The sequence below is a fragment of the Epinephelus fuscoguttatus genome, linkage group LG22 (genome assembly GCF_011397635.1).
Source record: "Epinephelus fuscoguttatus linkage group LG22, E.fuscoguttatus.final_Chr_v1".
In the NCBI taxonomy this organism is placed as follows: Eukaryota; Metazoa; Chordata; class Actinopteri; order Perciformes; family Serranidae; genus Epinephelus; species Epinephelus fuscoguttatus.
In genome coordinates, this window is record NC_064773.1 from 6307631 (window position 1) to 6329810 (window position 22180).

The window sequence follows — 22180 nt, forward strand, 5'->3', positions numbered from 1 at the left end:
TGTTCTTGATTTGTTTGATGAAATATCAGAAATTGCTCATTAGCAGCTTCGTAAAGGCTGAGATTGTAGCTTCAAAGTGCCTATTAACAGCCCAACTACTCAGTTTGCTTTCACATAAGAGGAAGAAGAGCAGCAAAGCCTCTCAAATTAGAAGCTGGAACAAAATAATATTTGGTGTTTTTGCTTAAACGATTACCCAGATAGTTGCAGTTTGAATAATAATAATTTGAATAATCAACTAATCATTAGGGCTGCACAGATTCTTGGCCAATACTGATCACTCAAATAAGGCTGGACTCACATTTCACACAACTCCTCCCTGCTGTGACCTCCAGATTTGCATTACCTTCCTATGTTAGTGTTTGTATATGCAATGTGTGTGTGTGTGTGTGTGTGTGTGTGTGTGTGTGTGTGGCTTCATGTATTCATTCATTTTTCAGTAGTAGCAACTTGCATCAATGGAAGTAACATACCTAAAGGTATTTTTACTTAAGTACAGTAGTTGATCAGAATTTTGAGGCACCTGTACATTATATTATTAGTACTTCCATTTTGTGTTATGTTATACTTCTACTCAACTACACTTCAGAGGGAAACATACTACTTTTGCTCCACTATATTTATTTGACAACAGTGACTTTGCAGATTTCGATGAACAGAAATACAAAATTAAATCAGTCATATAGAGCAGAAAATAAATTCGCTCAACCTTTATCAACTGCATCATTAAAGTGATGAACACATTAATGCATCAATATAGTAAGTAACATGTATTATTCTGAAATATACTGTCCTGCATAACAGTCCTGTTACCATAAGAAAATGTTGGCATTATACATTTCTGCACATTTCATACATATCATATCAACGTTTCTAAGGTGATGTAGTATATGAACTAACTTTGTCATCAGGAGGTGGAGGGGATGATGGATGGCAGACCACTGTGTGATACCAACACGCAACAAAACCGAATGTTTTCGAGTGGCCCATCACTGCGTTTTCTAAGGCGTTTTAGCCACCACACATGGGTGTCTTTAAGTTACCCATGGTTGTTTTTCCAGCAGCTTATTAGCCTCTAAATGCAGGTGTTTTTAAGTGACTTATGGTTGCTTCTCCAGCAGCTTTTCAGCCCCCCAAACGTAGGCGTTTTTTAGCAACCCAAGGTTGGTTTTCTAGCAGATTCTCAGCCCCCATAAGTATGTTTTTTGAGGGACCTGTCACTGTCTTTTCAGTGGCTTTTTAGCCCCTAAACATGGGTGTATTTTAGCAACCTGGTGCTGTTGTTCCAGTGATGTTTTAGCCCCTAAACATGGGTATTTTCTTAGAGAACCATGGTTGTTTCTCCAGCGGCTTTATAACCCCCAAATATGGGTGTATTTTAGTGACCCATGGCTGGTTTTCCAACAGCTTTCTAGCTCCTGAACATGGGTGTTTTTTCTAGTGACCGATGGCTGTTTTTCCAGCGGATTTCTAGCACCCCAAACTTGCGTTTTTTAGCGATCCCTTGCTGTTCAAGTGCGGTTTTAGCCCCTAAACATTTGTATTTTTTAGTGACTGATGGCTTTTTTTTCCAGCGGCTTTTTAGCCCCTAAAAGTGGGTGTTCTTTAGTGACCAAGGGCTGTTTTTTCAGCGGCTTTTTAGCCCCTTAACGTAGGTGTGTTTTTAGTGACCGATGGCTGTTTTTCCAGCAGCTTTTTAGCCCCTAAACATGGGTGTTTTTTAGCGATCGATGGCCATTTTTCCAGTGGCTTTTTAGCCCCTAAACATGGGTGTTCTTTAGTGACAGAGGGCTGTTTTTTCAGCGGCTTTTTAGCCCCTTAACGTAGGTGTGTTTTTAGTGACTGAGGGCTGTTTTTCCAGCGGCTTTTTAGCCCATAATCGTGGGTGTTCCTTAGCGACCGATGGCTGTTTTTTCAGCGGCTTTTTAGCCCCTAAATGTGGGTGTTTTTTAGTGACCGATGGCTGTTTTTCCAGCGGCTTTTTTGCCCCTTAACGTGGGTGTTTTTTTTAGTGACCGAGGGCTGTTTTTCCAGCAGCTTTTTAGCCCCTAAACGTGGGTGTTCCTTCATGACCGAGGGCTGTTTTTTCAGCGGCTTTTTAGCCCCTAAATGTGGGTGTTTTTTAGTGACGATGGCTGTTTTTCCAGCGGCTTTTTTGCCCCTTAACGTGGGTGTTTTTTTAGTGACCAAGGGCTGTTTTTCCAGCAGCTTTTTAGCCCCTAAACGTGGGTGTTCTTTAGTGACCAAGGGCTGTTTTTCCAGCAGCTTTTTAGCCCCTAAACGTGGGTGTTATTTAGTGACCAAGGGCTGTTTTTCCAGCGGCTTTTTAGCCCCTAAACGTGGGTGTTCTTTCATGACCGAGGGCTGTTTTTCAGCGGCTTTTTAGCCCCTTAATGTAGGTGTTTTTTTAGTGACCGATGGCTGTTTTTCCAGCAGCTTTTTAGCCCCTAAATGTGGGTGTTCTTTAGTGACTGAGAGCTGTTTTTTCAGCGGCTTTTTAGCTCCTTAATGTAGGTGTGTTTTTAGTGACCGAGGGCTGTTTTTCCAGCAGCTTTTTAGCCCCTAAACTTGTGGTTTTTAGCAATCCATTGCTGGTGTGGTGTTTTTAGTGACCTATGGCTGCTTTTCCAGCTAATTTTTAGCCCCCCAAATGTGGATGTTTTCAGGGACCCATGGCTGATTTTCCAGTGGATTTTCAGCCACCAAAAGCAGGTGTTTCTCAGGGACATATCACTGTCTTTTCGGTGGCTTTTTAGCCCCTAAGCATGGGTGTTGTTTTGTGATCCATTGCTGTTTTTCCAGGAAAGATAAGGCACTGAAAAGCAATTGTTTTTAAACAAGACATGGCTGGATTTCCTGCGGAGATTGTGCCCCCAAAACCATTTTTTTTAAGCCAAAACATGATGTTTTCCTAACCATAACCAAGTCGATTTTGTGCCTAAACATAAGCACACAACCACAGCGCTGTTGAAACTTTTAGTTTCCCTACATAATAATGTGCAGGTTTTGTATCTGTGTTTTGCAGAAATGTACAATGCCAACATTTTTTCAGGAGCTTGGGTGATGAATATTGAGTCCTTTTTGTACTTCAAGGATATTTTCATAATAAAACCTTTGTATTTTGTACTAAAGTAAGATCTGAATACGTGTCTTTTACTTATAACAGTATTTCTGCATTGCAGCATTGCAACTTAAGGAAAAAGTCTGAGTATTTCCTCCAGCACTGGTAACTTGAGTAGGTTTTTCATGAATAGAGTCACAGTGACAATCCCCATACAAGAACACACACACACACACATCTTGTATGTGCTCTGTTCCCATGGGTCTTGTTACCACTTACCGCAAACACATAAAGTAATTCATATTTACACAAATTGCTGTAATATCCCCTGCCCTGTCGTGAAGAGGGCTATAAAAATGTTAACAATATGGCGTCTGAAACTGTCCGGGTGTAATTCAGCCACACACAACTCTCTTGATAAAAACACAAATTGCGTGCTGACTGTGTGACATTTTACATTGCGCCCGCATGCTGCAGTCATTATGCTCATGGCCTGTTTGGAAAGGCCGTCAGTTAAAATGGAAGTAGGTAATTGTTTGAATCGACTTGGCTTTCTAGCCTTTGTGCAGTCAGAGCTGTTCATCTCCATGCCAGTGCATAATGACTGGATAAGACGGAGGGGGAATCAAGCGTAATTTGCTCCCATTAGCTCTGATTAGAATCGGTTGCACTGCTGTGATCGTAGCAAAAAAAGAAAAAAGAAACACTGAGACGATTTTTCTTCTTTAATTATAACATTGATTATTTAAAGTAAAGCTTTTAAATAAGCCCTGTGCAAAGATCCGGGAGTGTTTACTGAGAAGAGGAGCTGACAGAATATGCAAATATCAGGTTTCATGCGCATATTTTCATATTTGTTTTTGTTTTTTTTTAATGCTCGATATTTGCATGCAGACTTCAGCCAGCTTTGGTGCAGCCTGGGAGGGAGGACAGCGGAGGAGGAGGAGGAGGAGGAGGAGGAGGGGGGAGGTTAGCTCTGCGATAGTGCGCTGGGGGAAGAAGGGGGTGTTTTGAGGAGCTCCTCCCTCAAGGTTAATTATGCACTTATTGTTATGTGAAAGTCAGGCTTTCACCTCTACGTGTCTGCTGCCTTTGGGATGGAAATGAAGAAAAATAGATCATTATTTATATTTTAAAAAAGCACTACAGTATAATAAACTGCAAGCTGGGGGAGGGAGAAGGGGGAGCAGGGAGGAAAGAGATAGAGAAGGAGGGAGGGTGAAGGAGGTTGAAGTTTGCATGTTTTAGCTTCTGCTACTTCGCCTGAGCTCTAAATGGCTTCATGACTAATCTCAGCAGGATCTGTAAAAATAGTTTATCTATTTCTGCACACCCGAGATCAACACCGTGTATATACAGTGTGTGTGTGTGTGCTCTTACAAAGTCCAGCAGCAGCAGCGAGGGAAGAAAATAGTCTCACAGGAAAAAACACTATTATTAAACAGGCGTACAGAGAGCGACTGGGTTCACAGAGACGCTCACTGTTCACGCTACCTTCACTGGAAAACCATGATTTATTTGCCCTTGTGTTGAGTCCACCATGGGATTTATTGATTTGGTCTCATAAGTCAATTATGTATTTAAAATCCTGAGCAGCCTGTATAGAGCAAACTGTCAATAATATTTACTCAAATCTTTCATTTAAAAAGGGATTACAATAAGTATAATATGTGCGTTTAAAGCATTTTCCGAAACAACTGTGACCAAAACAAACAAAGAACTACACAATGTTTAAGTTAGTGGCTTTAAATTATTGAGCAAAGAGTGATTTGGCCTCATATTCTGGTATGTTAAAGGCTAGAAAACCTTAACTCCTGTGGGACATGTTGAGAGAGACAAAAGGTCTGATGGAATATCTTGATGTGTATGTGGATAGCCTTTTTTACTCATCTTAAAAACTGCAACTTCTCACTGTGGTGATTACATCACTCGCACCAGTCTTCCAGTAAAAATTTGCAGGAACAAAGAACACAGAGGAAAAAAATAAGATTAGTTAGAGGTCTACCGTGCAGGGTTTTCCTGTAAAACAGTGTTAAGACTCATAGAGAGTAATGCTTCTCAATCATTGCTTATGACCCATTAAAAGTATGTGGTGACGTATGTATGTATCTGCTCTCTGCCTGTATTTCTTTACTGTGTTCTGGAGGTAATGACCAAGTAGTAGCAGCACACATCCAAGAGGAACCTACAGACATTGTAGACACAGCGCTGCAAACCCCCTCCACAAATTTAGCGAGGCGAAACACCAAGCACACAAAGCTCGAGAGAATCTCAAGTTGATTTTCGCTTTTGCTGGCGAGTGTGTTTACAAAGAGCAACTTAAAATTCCTGTGTAGAATCTTAAAATGACGAAAACTCTGTGTGTCTGTGTGTGTCTGTTCCACGTTTTTCTCCTCACTGACTTGGTCAATCCATGTGAAATTTGGCACAGTGGTAGAGGGTCATGGGAGGATGCCAATGAAGCAATATTACATCAATTGGCCAAAGGGGGGCGCTATAGCAACCGACTGAAATGTCAAACTTTGAATGGGCATATCTCATGCCCCGTATGTCGTAGAGACATGAAACTTTGCACAGAGATGCCTCTCCTCATGAGGAACACATGAGGAGCCTCAAGAACCCATAACTTCCGCTTATATAGATTTTCCACCATTTTGAATTTTTTGAAAAACACTTCAAATGGATCTCTTCCTAGGAAGTTTGAGCGATCTGCATGAAACTGGGTGAACATAATCTAGGGACCAATATCTAAAGTTCCCTCTTGGCAAAAGTTGGAAAACTTACTAAAACTGAGCTTCTATAAGGCAGTGAATATTGCGGAGGGCGTGGCTCATCACATAAAGGTGTAGAACATCTCAAGGGTTTCACCCATCACCACGCAACTTTGTAGGCATATGACCACACATAATCTGAGGGGACCCCTCCATTATTGACCCCATCAAACAAAATGGGGGCGCTAGAGAGCTCATTTCTTATCTAGGCCTAACCGCCATATGGATTTTTACTAAACTTGGTAGATATGTAGAACAGGACGCCTCAAGGTGACTGGAGAAATTTAACTCTGATTGGCAACTGGGTGGCGCTATAACAACAGAAAAATGCTTAAAAATGGCTAAAATGCGACCGATCGCTGTGGCTCCCCCTGTGGACCAATGTTTGTTGTTTTTGCTAATTTTTGGTATGACTAAGTCATGGTATGGTATGCTGTACATAATCACTGTCAGTGTGTCATTCTGTCTGTCCCACGTTTTTCTACTCACTGACGTGGTCAATCTATGTGAAACTGCACATAGGCATTGAGGACTGGCATAGGTAGAAGGTGACAAAGCTACCAATGGGTATGGACTAGTACTTAAGTATCTCAAAAACTAAAGCTGATGAATAAAAAGGAAAGAAATACATCTCCTGAAGATGCTGAGTATTTCTATGTGTGCAAGACTAGGTGTATGAAAAAACATGTATGAAAGAAAAAGAAGAGCCAGAAAAGGCTAACATTTTGAATAAAAATATTAGCACTGGAAACTGCAAATTCAAACAGTTTGCCTTCAAATATTCGGTTAAAACTAAACAAAAATGATCTCTCATTTCTTTAGTTTGTGAACAACAACAGTAACTCAGAGTGAGATTCAGATTCTGTTACAATATTAATAGTCAACAACAAAATAAAATCTACCACAAATTACACATTTAAACAGCTCCAAATACAAAAATGTCCCCTGGGATCTATATATATATATATATATATATATAAAAACCAACAGGTGGTTTCCTTCTTTCAGTAAAATCCTAAATGACCGAGTTGTTGTTTTTCCACCTGGACCTTTATTCTCTGCCATTTCTCCTCTAATCATCACGCTGTAACCTGTGACAGGCTGTTATGATACCACAACTATCACACACTCACATATATGGAGTTTTTGTAAGAGCCGTAATTACTGTACGAGATTTTCTCTCCTAATTATGAGATAATAGTTAATAATTAATTACCAGGGAGATAAGGCTCCCAATGTCTTTTCTACAGATAATGTGGTCATGATTGTCAGAATAGCAAAGTCACAGAAACCTTCAAAATAAGGTATAATAGGTAAAAATGTTGTACTCAGTTGAAGTGCAATCACTGGAGGTACTTAAAAGAAGTATTTCACCACTGGAAAGATGGTCTTTTCAAAAAACTGGGCTGTCCATGCAGAAGAGAGACGCAAATACTTGAGAAAACAGAGAGAAAGTACTGAGATAATAAACCCACAACTACCTGAATGCACTGGATCAGCACGATATGGCATGAATTCAGCCACTTGACACAGTGGTCGGCTGGTAACAAATGATCTCATATTACAGTTAATCAGTAACACAATCTTGATTTACCCAGTTTTTTTAAACTGTGCAGGAAACAGTATGGTACCTGCTTCCTGTTCAAAGACTCAGGTATTACAGCCAAACAGTTTGCAAAAATATGTTTTGTAAAGGCAGGAAATAGGCACCACTGTTACATAATCTTGGTTTATATTTGATCAGCACTGCCTAGTTTTACAGTTTGGTCTGAGTTTGAGAGAGACAGAGAGGAGTACTCTTTGTGTCCGCAGTGGCAGCATGGGTGGCGGGCAATACAAAAAAGCGAAAGTATAGCCTGTAGTTCGAGCAGTAGCATCACAAGAGCAAAAGGCGTCAGAGGGGAGCAAGAAGATCTAGACACTGTTTAGATGGAGGGAAGTTTACCACAGTTCATTCACACATACTGCCCACACTGTGATGATACAAAGCTGGTTGAAAATCAGCGAAGCACCCTTTCACATATTCTCGAATTGTTAGCACTGAAAGCTCAACATAAAGGGAGCACACTTACACGTTAAACATATAATCTGTAACTTTCCGCATTAAAATGTCCAAAAAAAACTTAACCAGTATTAGACAATTTGTTCAGCTGTGTACTTACATTATTCCAAACGTTTCCAGCAGTGTTCAACCCCAAAGAAATCTGTGATTTAATTAAAGATACGGTCCGTTTTATTTGGTCGCCATCACCTGTCAGTGATGTCATATCTGTTGTTTGCCAGAAGCTGACCTTAATTTACTTTTCATGCAGTTTTGAGCCACATTTTCACGATGCGATACGATATGTTTTAGATCTTGGTTGATTTTAACTATACATTTATCCAGATGAAGGACTGTGAGTCATTAGATGTCTGGATGTTGTTATCACATCCAGGGCAGCCTCTGAGAAACACAGATGTTTTAACGTAAAACTGCTTGATTCAGTGTTTTTACTGGTTTAAGTCACCTGGTCCATTTGTTTAAGAGAGGAAGAGACCTCTGCAGATAATTTGGATACCGGTAAAAACCTCCTCAACGTCTTAATCATTCAAGTTGAAGATGAAATCCAGGAGTTGAAAAAAGCCTTGGGTAGTTCATGCAAACAGCTTATTTTGGGCCACATTTTACATGAGACAGGTAAAATAAAGTGATTTTGATAAAATATTACTATCTTAAGATCAGATTTGGTCATGGTTTTTTTTTTTCTGACAGTAGCGTTCGTCACATATAATGTGTTCAAGGACCATTGGATATTTGAAAATCCAATGATAGTTTCTGTTTTTTGCTGTTTCTCGCTGTGATAAATGGCGTAATTTGTAAATTTTTAAAAGAAAACATGCCTACCAAACAAAGGCAGATTCTCTTCACATGATTTCTTTCGATTTTTCAAGGAAGCATGTCCTCAAAACCCACCAGCGTATTTTGAAGGCATGTTTCCTTTAAAAATCAAGGTTAAAAGAAATACAAAATACCGCCATTTCAGTTGTGTATTTCTTCCCTAAGCCAAAATAAAAAACATAAGTCTCTCCCTAGTGCTTCCAAATTATTTATGCCTCTGTGGATTATTCGGCTCCCAGTAAAAACCTCCCGAACAATGAACACTGAAGGAATTGTAACCGGGAGAAACTGACTGCAGTGACGGCATTGCTTCATCTTTTGTTATTGTTTTGACTGAGAGACCCCTGGCAGCAGAAAATTACATATTGTAAATTTAAATTATCATGCTATTGACAGAAAAACTAGAGAAGTAGATGTTAAACAGCAGAAGTAAAAAAACATCTCAGTTGAGAACTGCTCAAATACTTTTTTCATGACTTAACTGACTGGTTTCCAGCAACACAAACTGTTCAAGTGGATTCTTCTATCTGTTGAAAAAACCTACTCAAGCTTTACATTTACAACCCTGTAGTTTATGATTTGTTTTTCCGGCTGTTCACTGAAAAGGAAATTAAAAATCCAAACAAGAACTTGCACGATAAACACAATATACATGCTCAAAGATTAATTTGCTCTCTTGATTCTAAACTCTGGAAACAGAAACACCTCAGCGAGCCAAACAACCTAAACCCAGACCCTATTTTCATTAGCAGCATGTTTCAGTGTATGGACTACATTTCATTTTCACTTCAGCTTGATGCTAATCACTGCTGCAGGGAATGTCAGTTCACGCAGCGTGTGGTAGTCATTCTGTAACTGTGACTCATTTGGCAACGTTTCAGCGACTCCAACAAGTGTCTGACTTCGTGGAGGTTTTCTGTTTTTGTTTTTGTGTAAGTGACTAACAGGAAAAACACGCAGGACTCTGAAGGCCACTTAGCATAACCACGTCCTCATGCAAACGAGCTGGAAGTTGGCTTTTTAGCACGGCTCTGGAGACAGAGCTCTGGTCCACCTGGCATGTGCTGGGTTTGCATTTGTGTGGTGTTGTAGTGGTCACATTGTAGGGACAGAAATCTGTTCAAACAGTCACATTGTGGGGATTCATGTCCTGCTGGTCCTCACGAGGTGAGCAAATTCTGTCCATGAATAAGGGCGTCAATCAAGCAAAAAAAAATATGGCAAGGCTGCTAACATAAGTCAAGAGTTTGTTAGTATTACACTCAGTTTAAGGGGAGAGTTGGAGTTCGACAGTATTTCGGGTGAAGTTTTGTCAAGTCAAGTCGTCATAAGTTGTCATAGCAAAGGGCACCTTTATTCAAAGTCTCTCAGGATGCTGATATTTGCTTTCAAAGCTGTGTTTTTGGACATACATCAGTTTACTGCACAGGTTTAATGATAAAATACTCAAGAAAACCTGCCTGTCTATGTCTAGTTTTTCTATATTACCAAAATTTAACACATCAAACCTTGAGTGAATGTTTTTGCTTTTAAGTCAAGTCCAATCTCAGAGTCCAAATCAGGTTTTCATTTCTGTGACTTAAAGGAATACTTCACCCCTTAATGATCATGTGTAAATCAATTACTCACCCTGTGTTATGTTGAATTCTTTAAAAGAAAAAGTGTTTTCCTTACATGCCTTCACGGTGAACGGACAATCCAAAAACACACAAATTCTTCTGAATTGGAGTCATAGGGGTCCGCGTTTAACGACAGCAAAACTATATCAAAAAGTCCATTTACAAACTCTCAGACAACTCGTGCAGTTTCATCTGAGTCTCATTTATCCAGTCGTACGCTCAGTACTTCCCAAACACATGCATTGTTGCTAAAATCTTAACTGAACTGAAGCCAGACCCCACTGACAAAAACAGCAATTTTACCTCACTGAACACAGGAGCTGCTGGTGTACAGCTGCGTCTACAGGTAGATAGCTTGTGTTATTGTGTGACTTTGGTGAGTTCGAACTAACCCTTTAAAACACAAATGTCACACAGTAACAAAAACTAAATAACTGATTGAGGCAGTTGTAGACCAGCAGCTCCTGTGTTCAGCCAGGTAAAATGACTGTTTTGTCAGTGGAGTTTGGCTTTGAAGAGAGCATGGATAAGTTTCACTGTTAGTTCAGTTCCCTTTTAGAAAGAGCTGTCTGTTTGGGAAGTACTGAGCATACGACTGGATCCATGAGACTTGGATTATACCTCACGGGTTGTGTGAGAGTTAAAACGGATGTTTTGATGTCAGTTTCCTGTTGTTGAACATGGACCCCTATGACTTCAAGTCAGAGTTTTCTCCCTTTTTGGATTCTTCGTTTCACCGTTGAGGAATGTTAGAAAAAAAAAGCTCATTCATGCATTCAAGGCATTATGGGCTGAGTAACGGATACAGACATGATCATTTGTGGGGTGAAGTTTTCCTTTAAGTCTCAAATCGTGTACTTCTGTACTTACACTTAATATTTTGAGTGCATCAGTGCGTTCACATTGAGGAGTATGGAAAAATGCAGTGCACTATAAGTACCTGGATGGTGCACTCAAAACGGTCAAGAAGTTGAGTGTGGAACTATGGACACTTCTCGTCCTCAATGGTCGCCATCTTGGCTACGTAGTGGAAGGGGAGGGACCACTTTTCAAACTGGAAATAGCAGCCGAGGACTGTGCAACCGTGAACGTCGCTGCATTGTACAAATACATGTGTTTTTTGCACTAAGCACCACTATACTGTTGTCGGGTATAAGCCAGCAGTGTGTTTGTTGGGTTAATTTAGCAGTCTCTGATTGTGATGGATTGATATTTGTGTGTCTGGCTTTAGGTAGACCTGGTTTAGAGTCTCAGATCTGGTGGTGCATTCAGTGTTCATCATGGACATTTAACAGGTTTCATATTTATTGTTTTTAAAAACAGCAGATTGAGTAAACGCTCATATTAACCCTACACAGATGTTCTTACTTATCGTGATTAGACCTTGTTTTCCGGACTGTACAGACTCTGCTTGATTTATATTTCCCTTCCTGTTCCCTTCCTTTCCCTTCCTTGCACCTGTTAAAGTGGTAAAACACTAAGTTGCCAGTTTATTAGGTACACCCAGCTAAAACTAACACAGTTTAAAGACTTTTGTCATGGCGACTTTTACACAGAATTTGAATATTACCAAGCAGAAAAACAATTTTAGGCAACAATTTTTAATTTTTGTTGCAAATGAGGTTGATATTTCTGAGCTTTTGCGCCGTGAATAAAAGCATCAACCAATCACATTGCATAAACAAAATTCTGTGATTAATAAACTGATTATGGGAGACCAGTTGCAACTGTTTCAAATTCATATCGCTGCTGGTATGAATAGTGTTGATGCGGACTAGTATTTTCAAATTTCGTTTATTCCTCATGTCCCTAATGAGTTAATACAGTCCTGCAACAAACCCTTTCATGAATACATTTTAGTTTACATTTCATCTATTTTCTACCTGACAAACACAATTTATTATTAATACTTCCATCAATACTATTATCTTAGCACTATCTTTCCTTCCTCATTTGTGCCATAGGTCATTTTCTTTCTCTCACTCTGCAGCTGATGTTTCTAAGTTTAATCTGGGTTGCTCTCATATGTGGTCTTAAACCGGACACATATCTAATTTGCGGCAGTGACCTCAGCCTCAACAGTCATCTTCAGTTCATGCATCATTTACTGCTCCCAGAGGAAGTTACAAGTCACCCGGTGACCTTTGATAGGTGAAATTCTGGATGAAACCTGTTTCTGTTCCCGCCACTCATCTCACATCTCTGCACAGAATAAAAACAGCCACTTCTGCTCTTCCAAGAGTCCTAATCAAAAGTTTTGGTTCTGTTTTGCCTCCTTAGCCTCGTCTTTATTTTATTCTCAAATTTGCAGCTGTTATTCTGTGCATTAACATTTAAATGGCACGGCTCGATATGACATTAGTCAGTGTTTTTCATTTTGATGTGTTTACTTCTGCAGAAACCTGCCAGATGCAAGCCCAAAAAAATGTCTAATCTCAGCCATAAATCAGAATCCAGCATTAATGTTTGCAGAGTGAATGAAGCCATCAAGGCTTCAGAGGCTTTTCCAGGGAAAAACACTGAATATGTGAATTTTTTTCTCACTTCTTTTGCATAAAAATGATCAAAATTCAGACACATTCACGGTTAAAATACTTCACATCTGCAGCTTTAATTAAAGAAATCCCTATCTGCATTTAAAAACCAGTATTAATAGTAGGAGTGCTGTGTGTTTGTGATGTGTGCACTTACTCATGCATGCCGTTCTCTGGTGACTACACTTAACAGCTCAACATAGTGGCTCATAATTAATAATTCACCATGACACAGCAGCACAGTTGTGTGCTTACTTTGATTGCTTACATGTCTCACAGTCTCACTTCTGTGTTTTATGTCTCTTTGCAGCCATCAAGGAGAAATACAGCGACTGGACGGAGTTCCTCGTTCAGGACCTGACCGGCGCCAGGACGGCACCTGCCAACCTGCTGGAGGGGGTGAGTGTGCTCACATAGAGAATATCATAGGGAGGAGGTGGGGGATCAAGATATCATCTACAATTCTGAGTCCCCAGCCTGCTCTCATTTCAAGGGGGGTCAAATATCAATGCTTTGTCACGCCCCTCAACACGTGATATTAACACCAAAGTCACCCTTTAGCATGTTTATGAGACAAACCGGGCTTTTAACTAACTCCTGTGTAAACCCATACTTGACGCTGAGAGCAACTGCTTTCGTATAAAGAACGAAAAAGTCTGGGTAGCATGGGAGGAAGGGGGGGTGGGTAGGTCAAACAAAACCAGACTTTCAGCTCAGAAACCGGAGGCAACGTCATATTTACGTCACACTACAATATGAAACGAATGTACTTCTTTTAACACAGAAAGTGGTCTTTTTTCTGAACCTAACCAAACAGTTTTGAAACCTAACTGCAACCGCTTCACAACATTAACCACGTACCAACGAGTCCAGCCACAGGGTCCAGATTTCTCCTTAGTCATTACTTCAAGGTCCACACAGTTTAATACATTCAACGTCATACTTGTGTTTGGCCATGTTGTCGCGTTAGTTTGCTGTCTCTGTTAAGTAGCTGTGCTTTGTTCACTCATTCTACAACACGAACCGGCACTTCAAAATAAAAGCTATGCGCCAGAAATTCACTGTCCTCCAAAATAAAGTATATTTTTTTACAAACCTGACGTGTTCGCAAGTCACTTGTGGCCCATATAGAATAGACCCAAGACCCACTGGGCGCCCTGTGCATCCCTGTGAGATGCCGAGGGGCATGACAAAGCCCATTATGTTATGGTTTCCCCTCATTAAATGCACTTGCTTACTTAAGGTTAAAGACAAAGCTTTTGTAGATGTGGTAGAATTTAAAGGGCGGGTCCATTATCTGTTGTGTTTTTTAAGGGTTTTTTTTTTATCATTCTGTATCTCCCCAGTTGTGTTCCTTATGTATTTAAATCTGAACATTCAAATTTTGGTTGAAGTACGTATGTTTGAGTGTCACAAAAGCTGTTTTTCCAAGCTCTCCAAAAAGCCTTTTTTTCTACGTGATCTGCTGTTGCCAATTAGAGTTAAATTTCTCCAGTCACCTTGAGGCGTCCTGTTCTACATATCTACCAAGTTTAGTAAAAATCCATATGGCGGTTAGGCCTAGATAAGAAATTAGCTCTCTAGCGCCCCCATTTTGTTTGATGGGCTCAATAATGGAGGGGTCCCCTCAGATTATGTGTGCTCATATGCCTACAAAGTTGCGTGGTGATGGGTGAAACCCTTGAGATGTTCTACTCCTTTATGTGATGAGCCACGCCCTCCGCAATATTCATTGCCTTATAGAAGCTCAGTTTCAGTAAGTTTTCCAACTTTTGCCAAGAGGGAACTTTAGATATTGGTCCCTAGATTATGTTCACCCAGTTTCATGCAGATCGCTCAAACTTCCTAGGAAGAGATCCATTTGAAGTGTTTTTCAAAAAATTCAAAATGGCGGAAAATCTCTATAAGCGGAAGTTATGGGTTCTTGAGGCAAATGTGTTCCTCATGAGGAGAGGCATCTCTGTGCAAAGCTTCATGTCTCTACGACATACGGGGCATGAGATATGCCCATTCAAAGTTTGACATTTCAATGGGTTGCTATAGCGCCCCCCTTTGGCCAATTGATGTAATATTGCTTCATTGGCATCCTCCCATGACCCTCTACCACTGTGCCAAATTTCACATGGATTGACCAAGTCAGTGAGGAGAAAAACGTGGAACAGACAGACACACACACACACACACACACACACACACACACACACAGTTTTCGTCATTATATAGTAAGATTCCTCTAATCCTCTAACTTGCATGGAAGCTAAACAACAGACTGCTTGTGTAGTTCAGATCTGGAAGTCACACTATAATACAAACTTACTCAAAGGGCTTTCAGCCCTAGAGTCGTCTCCTTTGGTCTGAATCAGGGACTTATTTTGTCACAAAGCTGTATAATTGCCTAGAGTTGGTTCGTGTTCTCACGGCAGCATTTACAAGCGGACCAGATCAAATGTCTTGTGTGAGAAAGCTGCTCTTGATTGGTCAGAATTTCCATGTGGGAAAAGTCCAGGAAGTAAAGCAAACGTTGAAGAAGAGTACACTTGCAAGATAAATGTGACACTTTCTAATGTCACAATGGAGGGATAACTACGCAGGTTGATTTTAGCGCTGCTCATCGTGGACTATATTGCTGTCATTGTTCATTTTAGTCAAACCATACAGTTTGAAAACGAGGCGCGGCTCCAACTAGAAAACAATGTTTTGATGCATTGGATGTGCTGAATGTGCATATTAAGGCAGTACAGGAGGAGGTGCACATTAATAATCCTCCAGGACTGTAACATGCTCATGTTTAACCCAAACAATGTGTCATGTGACTGCAGTTGCTTCACATCCAGGTCGAAACACCTTCTCACCACAAACCAACCGCACCAGAGTTCGTTTGTAACCGGACTGAGACCACCTCTTCAAGAAGGTCTTGGTCCGGTTGTTTGGTGCACACCTGAGTGTGATTGCTGTGTTCACACCTGCCTAAATTAACCACACTGAGGGGGCAAACAAACTTGAATTAGAACTTGAATTAGAACCGAATCAAGCAGGGCAGGTGTGAAAGCACCGAAACTGATACTGATTTTTTAGGTGGCTAAAAAATGTCTACAGCTGTACATTGCTTAGCTTTTGTGTCGGTACTCCTGCCTGCTTCTCCAAACTGGGGGCATGCTGACTGACACTTACTGTTGGTAACTATCCTTTTCAGTTATTATTACTATCAGTGCTGTAACCTACATCACTGCTTTTGTCCGACAGCTGAGTGGGTGTTCTTATTTATAAAAGCTGAAAAAAGAACACAGATGGAGTCGACCTTTATTGTAGTTGCTAAATAGGACACTACTTAGGAGGAAGAATAAATTCAACCAGCCCGATTCGACATGAATACAAATGTTGGAACACAATGGCTTGGCTTTTAGCTGCAGGTTTTTTATCCTCTTATTGCAGCACCTTGTTAGAAAATAGAGGAAGAATTTACACAAAGGAAATACCTCATTTTTAGTTCTCTGTAATATAAAACACAGCTGACTGTCGGGCTAACGGGTTTCAAACAAAGCCACTTTCTGACTGGAACATTTTGGGCTTTTACTTTGGGTTCTTTGTTGCATGACGGGGAATGAAATGATGCAACAAAGGACCCTGGCTGGAGCTGAACACAGGGACAGCGGGGATCATTTTGGGCATCTCAGCCCCTCAGAGTTAGATTCGGAGATTGATACCAGTCTCAAGTCTGGACAGTAAATATGTAGCTGGAGGCAGCAGGCAGCTGCAGAATATAGCCTGATGTATAACAGACAGATATGAGAGTGGTATCAATTTCCTCAGTTAATCCCCGGCACGAAAGTGAATAAGTATATTTTCCAAAATGTCAAATGTCTGTTTTAACAAAAAAAAAACCAAACAAAAAAAAAACACACACTAAAGGACACCACATCCTAAAAGAAACGATCCAGTAATCCACTTTCTCTAAGCAAGTAAATGAAAATGTTGCATTGGTTGGCGTCTTTAAAGATTTCTGTCTCAGTTATCACTAAAAAACATGAATGGTAGTGTATAATTTCAGTTCATTAAGGTCAGGTGAGCAGGCGAAGCGGTTTTAGCAGCCTGGGGCAGCTTTTTGTAATTTGACCTTTCAATGAGACTGAAGCTTTTTGCTCACTGCTGTTGTGTTGCGGAGCGCCTCACATTGTTCTGCTGTATAGGCCTCACGGGTGCACCCTGAACTCAAAAACTTCAACTCAGAGCAGAGAAGTGTTGGACATCATTTGCGTTTTTTCCCCATTGTTGAATGGGGTGAAAAAAAATGGTGCAGGAATGAGTCTTAAAATGCAGAAATTAGTTAGCACATGGTGAGTTTTAGCACTCCTGGTTCCTTTGTTTCGAGGTAACTGGGTTTTTTACCTGAAGTAAGGTCTGTGGTAAACACAAGCTTAAGACTTTCAAGTTTTCACAAGTGCTATATTGTAGGCAACTGGACTTGCTTGTGTTGGTGATGGTGTAGTTTGTTTATGGCCTAACGTTAGCTTTTTACTTCTGGCAATTGCATTTACACTCCAAACTAGGGCTGCCCCGACTAATTTTCCTAGTCGACCAATAGTCATCATTTAGAGCCATTAGTCAACTAGCCGCCCACATGTTTCTGATATGAATGTAATGATTAAATGATATATTTTGGTGGTTTGAGTTGAAGGTGTGAGAAAGAATAGTATCAGTAACATTGTTAACACTGTGCTACATTACAGAGAAATACAAACCGTACTAATGAACCTTCATTAATATAGGCCTATATTTTATCTCCAAGTGCACGTCACACACTGAGCGAGCCGCCTGTTAATGACGCTGTGGGCTAATGGGCATGTAGCTACTTCCATGTTTCAGATGATACGTCATGTTTGTAGTCGACCAATGAAGATGAGTTTACATATCACCTTGGGTTCGTCCTTCACCTTCTCAAAATGATCCCACACTTTGGATTTCCTGCCCGACATGTTATTAACTAGCCTGTGGAATAACCGCAGGTACCAGCCCTGGAAATGAACCTGACTCCTGTCTGACTGCTGAGCGTGGACACTTCCTGTCTCTGTCCTTTCAAATTAAAGTCCCACATGGTCCAGTCAGATAGGTTTGGATTTATTTTGACAAGGTTCATCTCCTCATAGAATTTCACATTTGTTTGTTTTTTGGTTTTGTTTTGTTTGTTTGGTTTTATTTTTCTGTGACTAAGCAACTAAAGAAATCTTGACGACTAATGACCTTTCTGGTCAACTAACGTTTGGTCGACTTTGGTCGATCTCTGTCTCCTTGTGTTCAACATACTATTTGAGAACAGCCTCTCACTCCCATCAGAGCCACAGCAAGTGCCCTCAGCATGTCTATTTTGTATGCAGATGGTTATTAATTAGACACTGTAGGCAGGTTACTAGCTGCTTGCTATGTCACGATCTAAAAGATGAAAGAAACAAATCTGTGAGTTTTCACAGCAAAATAACAGTTAGGCCACGAACAGGTGATTTAGTGGTTGCCCAGCAACAATAAAAAGAAAAGACACAGCAAGCTGCTCTTCTTTAAGTTGTAGGCTTTAAAAACAAGGCAGTGTGGTGAGCCTGCACAAGAAAAACCTGTCCTCTCAGGATACCTGTATGATCAGACGTTATGGTCAGACTGAACTATGAGACACAGCTCATCAGCTTCCTCTTTTGTTCCTGTTTTCACTGCTCATACTGTGGCAGTATTTTATAGTTTACAAGCTCTGTCAAATGAGGTTTAACTCAACCAATAAAGCACTCAAAATCTCTCTCTGTCTCTCTCACAGCCTCTGAGAGGTAAGAACACCGTGGACCTGATCGTTGAGGGCTCAGTCCTGGAGCTCCAGGACGTCTCCGGCCCGTTCCTTTACTGGCCCGTACGAGTAATCCAGAACGTCGGAGGGAGGCTCCGTCTGCGCTATGCCGGACTCTCTGACGACCACGAGGCTCAGGACACCTGGCTATTCTACCTGGATGTCAGGCTCCGCCCACTCGGCTGGGCTCTGGAGAACCGTCTCGCCTTAGAACCGCCTACAGGTGATTATCTGATCTGCTTGCACCTTTTCATTTACTGCTGCGGTCACAAGGAGGACCTTTGATTTTCTCACAACACAATCACAGCGTTTATGAGAAACTTAATGATACTTAATGAGCCGTTTGTCATTGTTCATTTTTAATGGTCCATTTGGAATTTGTTTGAAAGGTTTAAATCAGGGCTTCAACTGTGTTCATTATCTTTAACCTGAATATTGTTTTCTTCATTTTATCTCTATATTTTGCTCAAGGATTTGTATTAGAAAACACTGAATATTCAGAGAGTCAGAGTTCAAGGTAGTCGTTGTTAAAATCCCTACCAACAAAATTATTTTTGATTCATAACAATTGATGACATTCACAGAAGCTGTTGAGTTTAAAAGGTACACTGATGTCATGTATTTTATTTGAGCTGCAGTATGAGAATAATCTACCCCTCTCAATGTGCCAGTGGATCCTAAAAAACTAATCTTTAATATCATATTCCCTCCTCAGGACTCAGGTCTCTGAAGAGCGCCTCCGACTGGCAGGAGGCTCTGGAGGATGCCCGACTCAACGGACAGAAGAGCCCGCTGCCACTGGAGGTGTTCAAGGTGAGTCAGTTCACACACACTGCTGCTCTTCACACAGAGTATAAATGTGTGTGTGTGTGTGGCGTTGGCTCAGAGCCAGACTGCAGGACTGTCTGGATGAGATGAGCTTTGTTATGTTGCCAGTCTTACCTCTGGTGTCTGGGGCTGATTTATGACGTGAAACTGGGATAATAAATGGTAATGCAATATATTACAGGTCTGTAATTTCCTCATAATCATTTTCCAGCAGGTTTCATTGAAAGAATGATGTGATGTGGTACCAATTATAGAGGGAAACAGGAAGAACCTTGAAAGAAGAGCTCCATTTAAACACATGGGAACATTCATTAATGATTAATTTATTAAGGAAATTTTAGTCTCTCTGTGCTGTGTGTTGAATTGTGTATTTGCATGAAGATAAATTTCACATTGTTGCGTGTTCAGTTAACCTGCTAACTGATGGGAACTGTGCCAATTGAACGCTGTTTTTCTCCATAATAACGAAAACTCGAAAACTGCCTAATCCTCAGAAAAAAATGTTGGTGTTGTACATTTCTGCAAACTATGGATACATTACATTTGTATGTTATTATATATTGAAACATAATGACAACACTGCAGTTAATGTGTGGTTAGGGTTAGGCACAAAAACCACTTGGTTATAGTAAGGAAAACGTAATAGTTTGGCTGTTTTGGAGGCAAAAATCACAAGTGGAGACGCAGCGATGTCTCTTTTAAAAGACAACCACATAATGTGGCGCTATCCCTGCTGGAAACACAGTGTTGGATCGCTAAAAACAGCTATGTCTGGTGGCTAAAAGGCCGCTGGAAACAAGTGGTTTTGTTGTTTGTTGGTCTCAAACAGAGGTCTGCAGCTTTGGAGGCGTCTCACCTAGGTGTCACACCATCCACCTTCTTCTCCACCTCCCGTTGACAAAGTCAGCTCATATATTACGTCACTTCAGAAAAGTTGATGTGAAATGTATTAAATGTGCAAATGTAATGTATCCATGGTTGACCGAAACGTATAATGCCAACAATTTCATCTGGCGACTGAACTGAGCTGCACCATTAAAATCCCTCCTTTGAATTCGGAAATCTACTGCAGCAAACCAAACACTCTTCAAGTCGAGCAACAGACACCTGAAGTACCAGGAGAAACTCAATGAAAGAAAAACTTTCCTACAGCCCAGTTCAGACCAAAGATTCACGACAAGAAGAAACCGTTTTAGAAAGCTGCAGAGAAAAGTTGCAGCAGTGTGAACTGGCCGGTCTGAGTTCGACTAAAGCCGGTTGATGGTGTCAACTGCAACTCCACTGGTTAAATCGCTGGCGGCTGGTTTTAAAGCACATCACCTGTTTCGACAGCCAACTGTTTTGTAGTAAAGTCTGCTGGTCAAATCAAAATGACAGCAGACGGCGTGATTGCGTGCTGCAGCAGGTGCTCTGTCCCCGCCGAGCCCTCTGTTTCCGTCCTCACGGTGTGCCGGTGTCGGACGGTGGGTCGTTTTCCTACGTTTCATCACGACGACAAATGCAACTGTAGCCAGTATTTCACTATCACTATCGTCATTCATATTTTAAGAAGCTACAAATTATATTCAGCCACAAAATAAGCCTGAAAAGCTGCAAATCAGAGCAGAAGTACAGAGAGTTGTTGCGTACAGATGATACACCGTCTCATCTGGTTGCATTGGTGTGAATTGGCAGGTTTTTAGAACGTAGTGCAAGTAGTTGCCTGTTTCATGTCATCTCGTCCCGAATCTTTGGTCTGAACTGGGCGTAATGCTAATAACTAGAATTAAAATGACCAAAAATTGTGACCAAACTGTGCTACAACCAACAAACAAGCTGGAATAAGCAGATCTTATTCACATTAATGAAGAAGGAGCATAAAATCAAAGGATTTCTACCACTACCTGAAACTTTCTGACATGAAACAGTGTGATGAAGCTCCAGTATCAACGCCCCAAAAACTGCCAGAAACTCCCTTCATCCAAACCACAACAACATCCACAACCGAAAGCTGAAAGCAAACCTGACAAGCTGTCAGTGAGATTACAAAGGCAATATTTGTTTTCATCTAAAAAATGCTTTCCCTAAGTTTCCCTCTGGCATACAGGAAGTGATATGTTTACATTTCCAGCTCATTTAGAATGAGTAGAAGAAGAACTGGGTAGTTGGCATGAGGAGTGGAAATATAAATCACATCGTCTATCAGTAAAAAGTGATAATTAATATTTATTTTAGGCCTAACGATCGCCACCATCCTGAGATGATGGGGATAACACTTTGCCTTGTTCATTACATGCCCACCCAGCAGGGTCTGAGTGACCTACATTGTCTTGCATGTGTGTGCACGTTAACAAAAGTGGAGCACATTTGTCTGAAAGTCTTGACTTTACTGTGTCAGGACCACGTAGACCTGCCCGAGCACTCCTTCAAGACGGGGATGAAGCTGGAGATGGTTTCTCCATGGGAGCAGCTCCAGATCTGCCCTGTTTCTGTCACCAAGGTGAGTCACACTGAAAACAATGTCTTATCTTTAAGAAGAAGAAAAAAAAATAGATATATCAAGCAGACGTCTCCCTCAGGCATTCCTCAGCTGCCTTTATTAATGTGGCATCAAATTTTTAACATGTTTCTGCCCAGAAGGCCTCGTTCCTCAGGTTTCTGGATTCCTGTGACTGGAAGTTGGTAT

The 22180-nt window shown here is 40.8% G+C and overlaps 1 protein-coding gene across 3 annotated transcripts in view; it reads left to right on the forward strand.

Moving 5' to 3' along the window:
• The window catches only part of sfmbt2 (Scm like with four mbt domains 2), a 90172-nt gene that overhangs the window by 43371 nt on the left and 24621 nt on the right, over positions 1–22180 (forward strand). For all 3 annotated transcript variants that reach the window (XM_049567230.1, XM_049567233.1, XM_049567232.1), the window contains 4 exons: positions 13174–13262; positions 18661–18910; positions 19403–19500; positions 21893–21994. In XM_049567230.1, coding sequence (XP_049423187.1) covers positions 13174–13262; positions 18661–18910; positions 19403–19500; positions 21893–21994 — 539 coding nt within the window. The remainder of the gene's footprint in view (positions 1–13173; positions 13263–18660; positions 18911–19402; positions 19501–21892; positions 21995–22180) is intronic.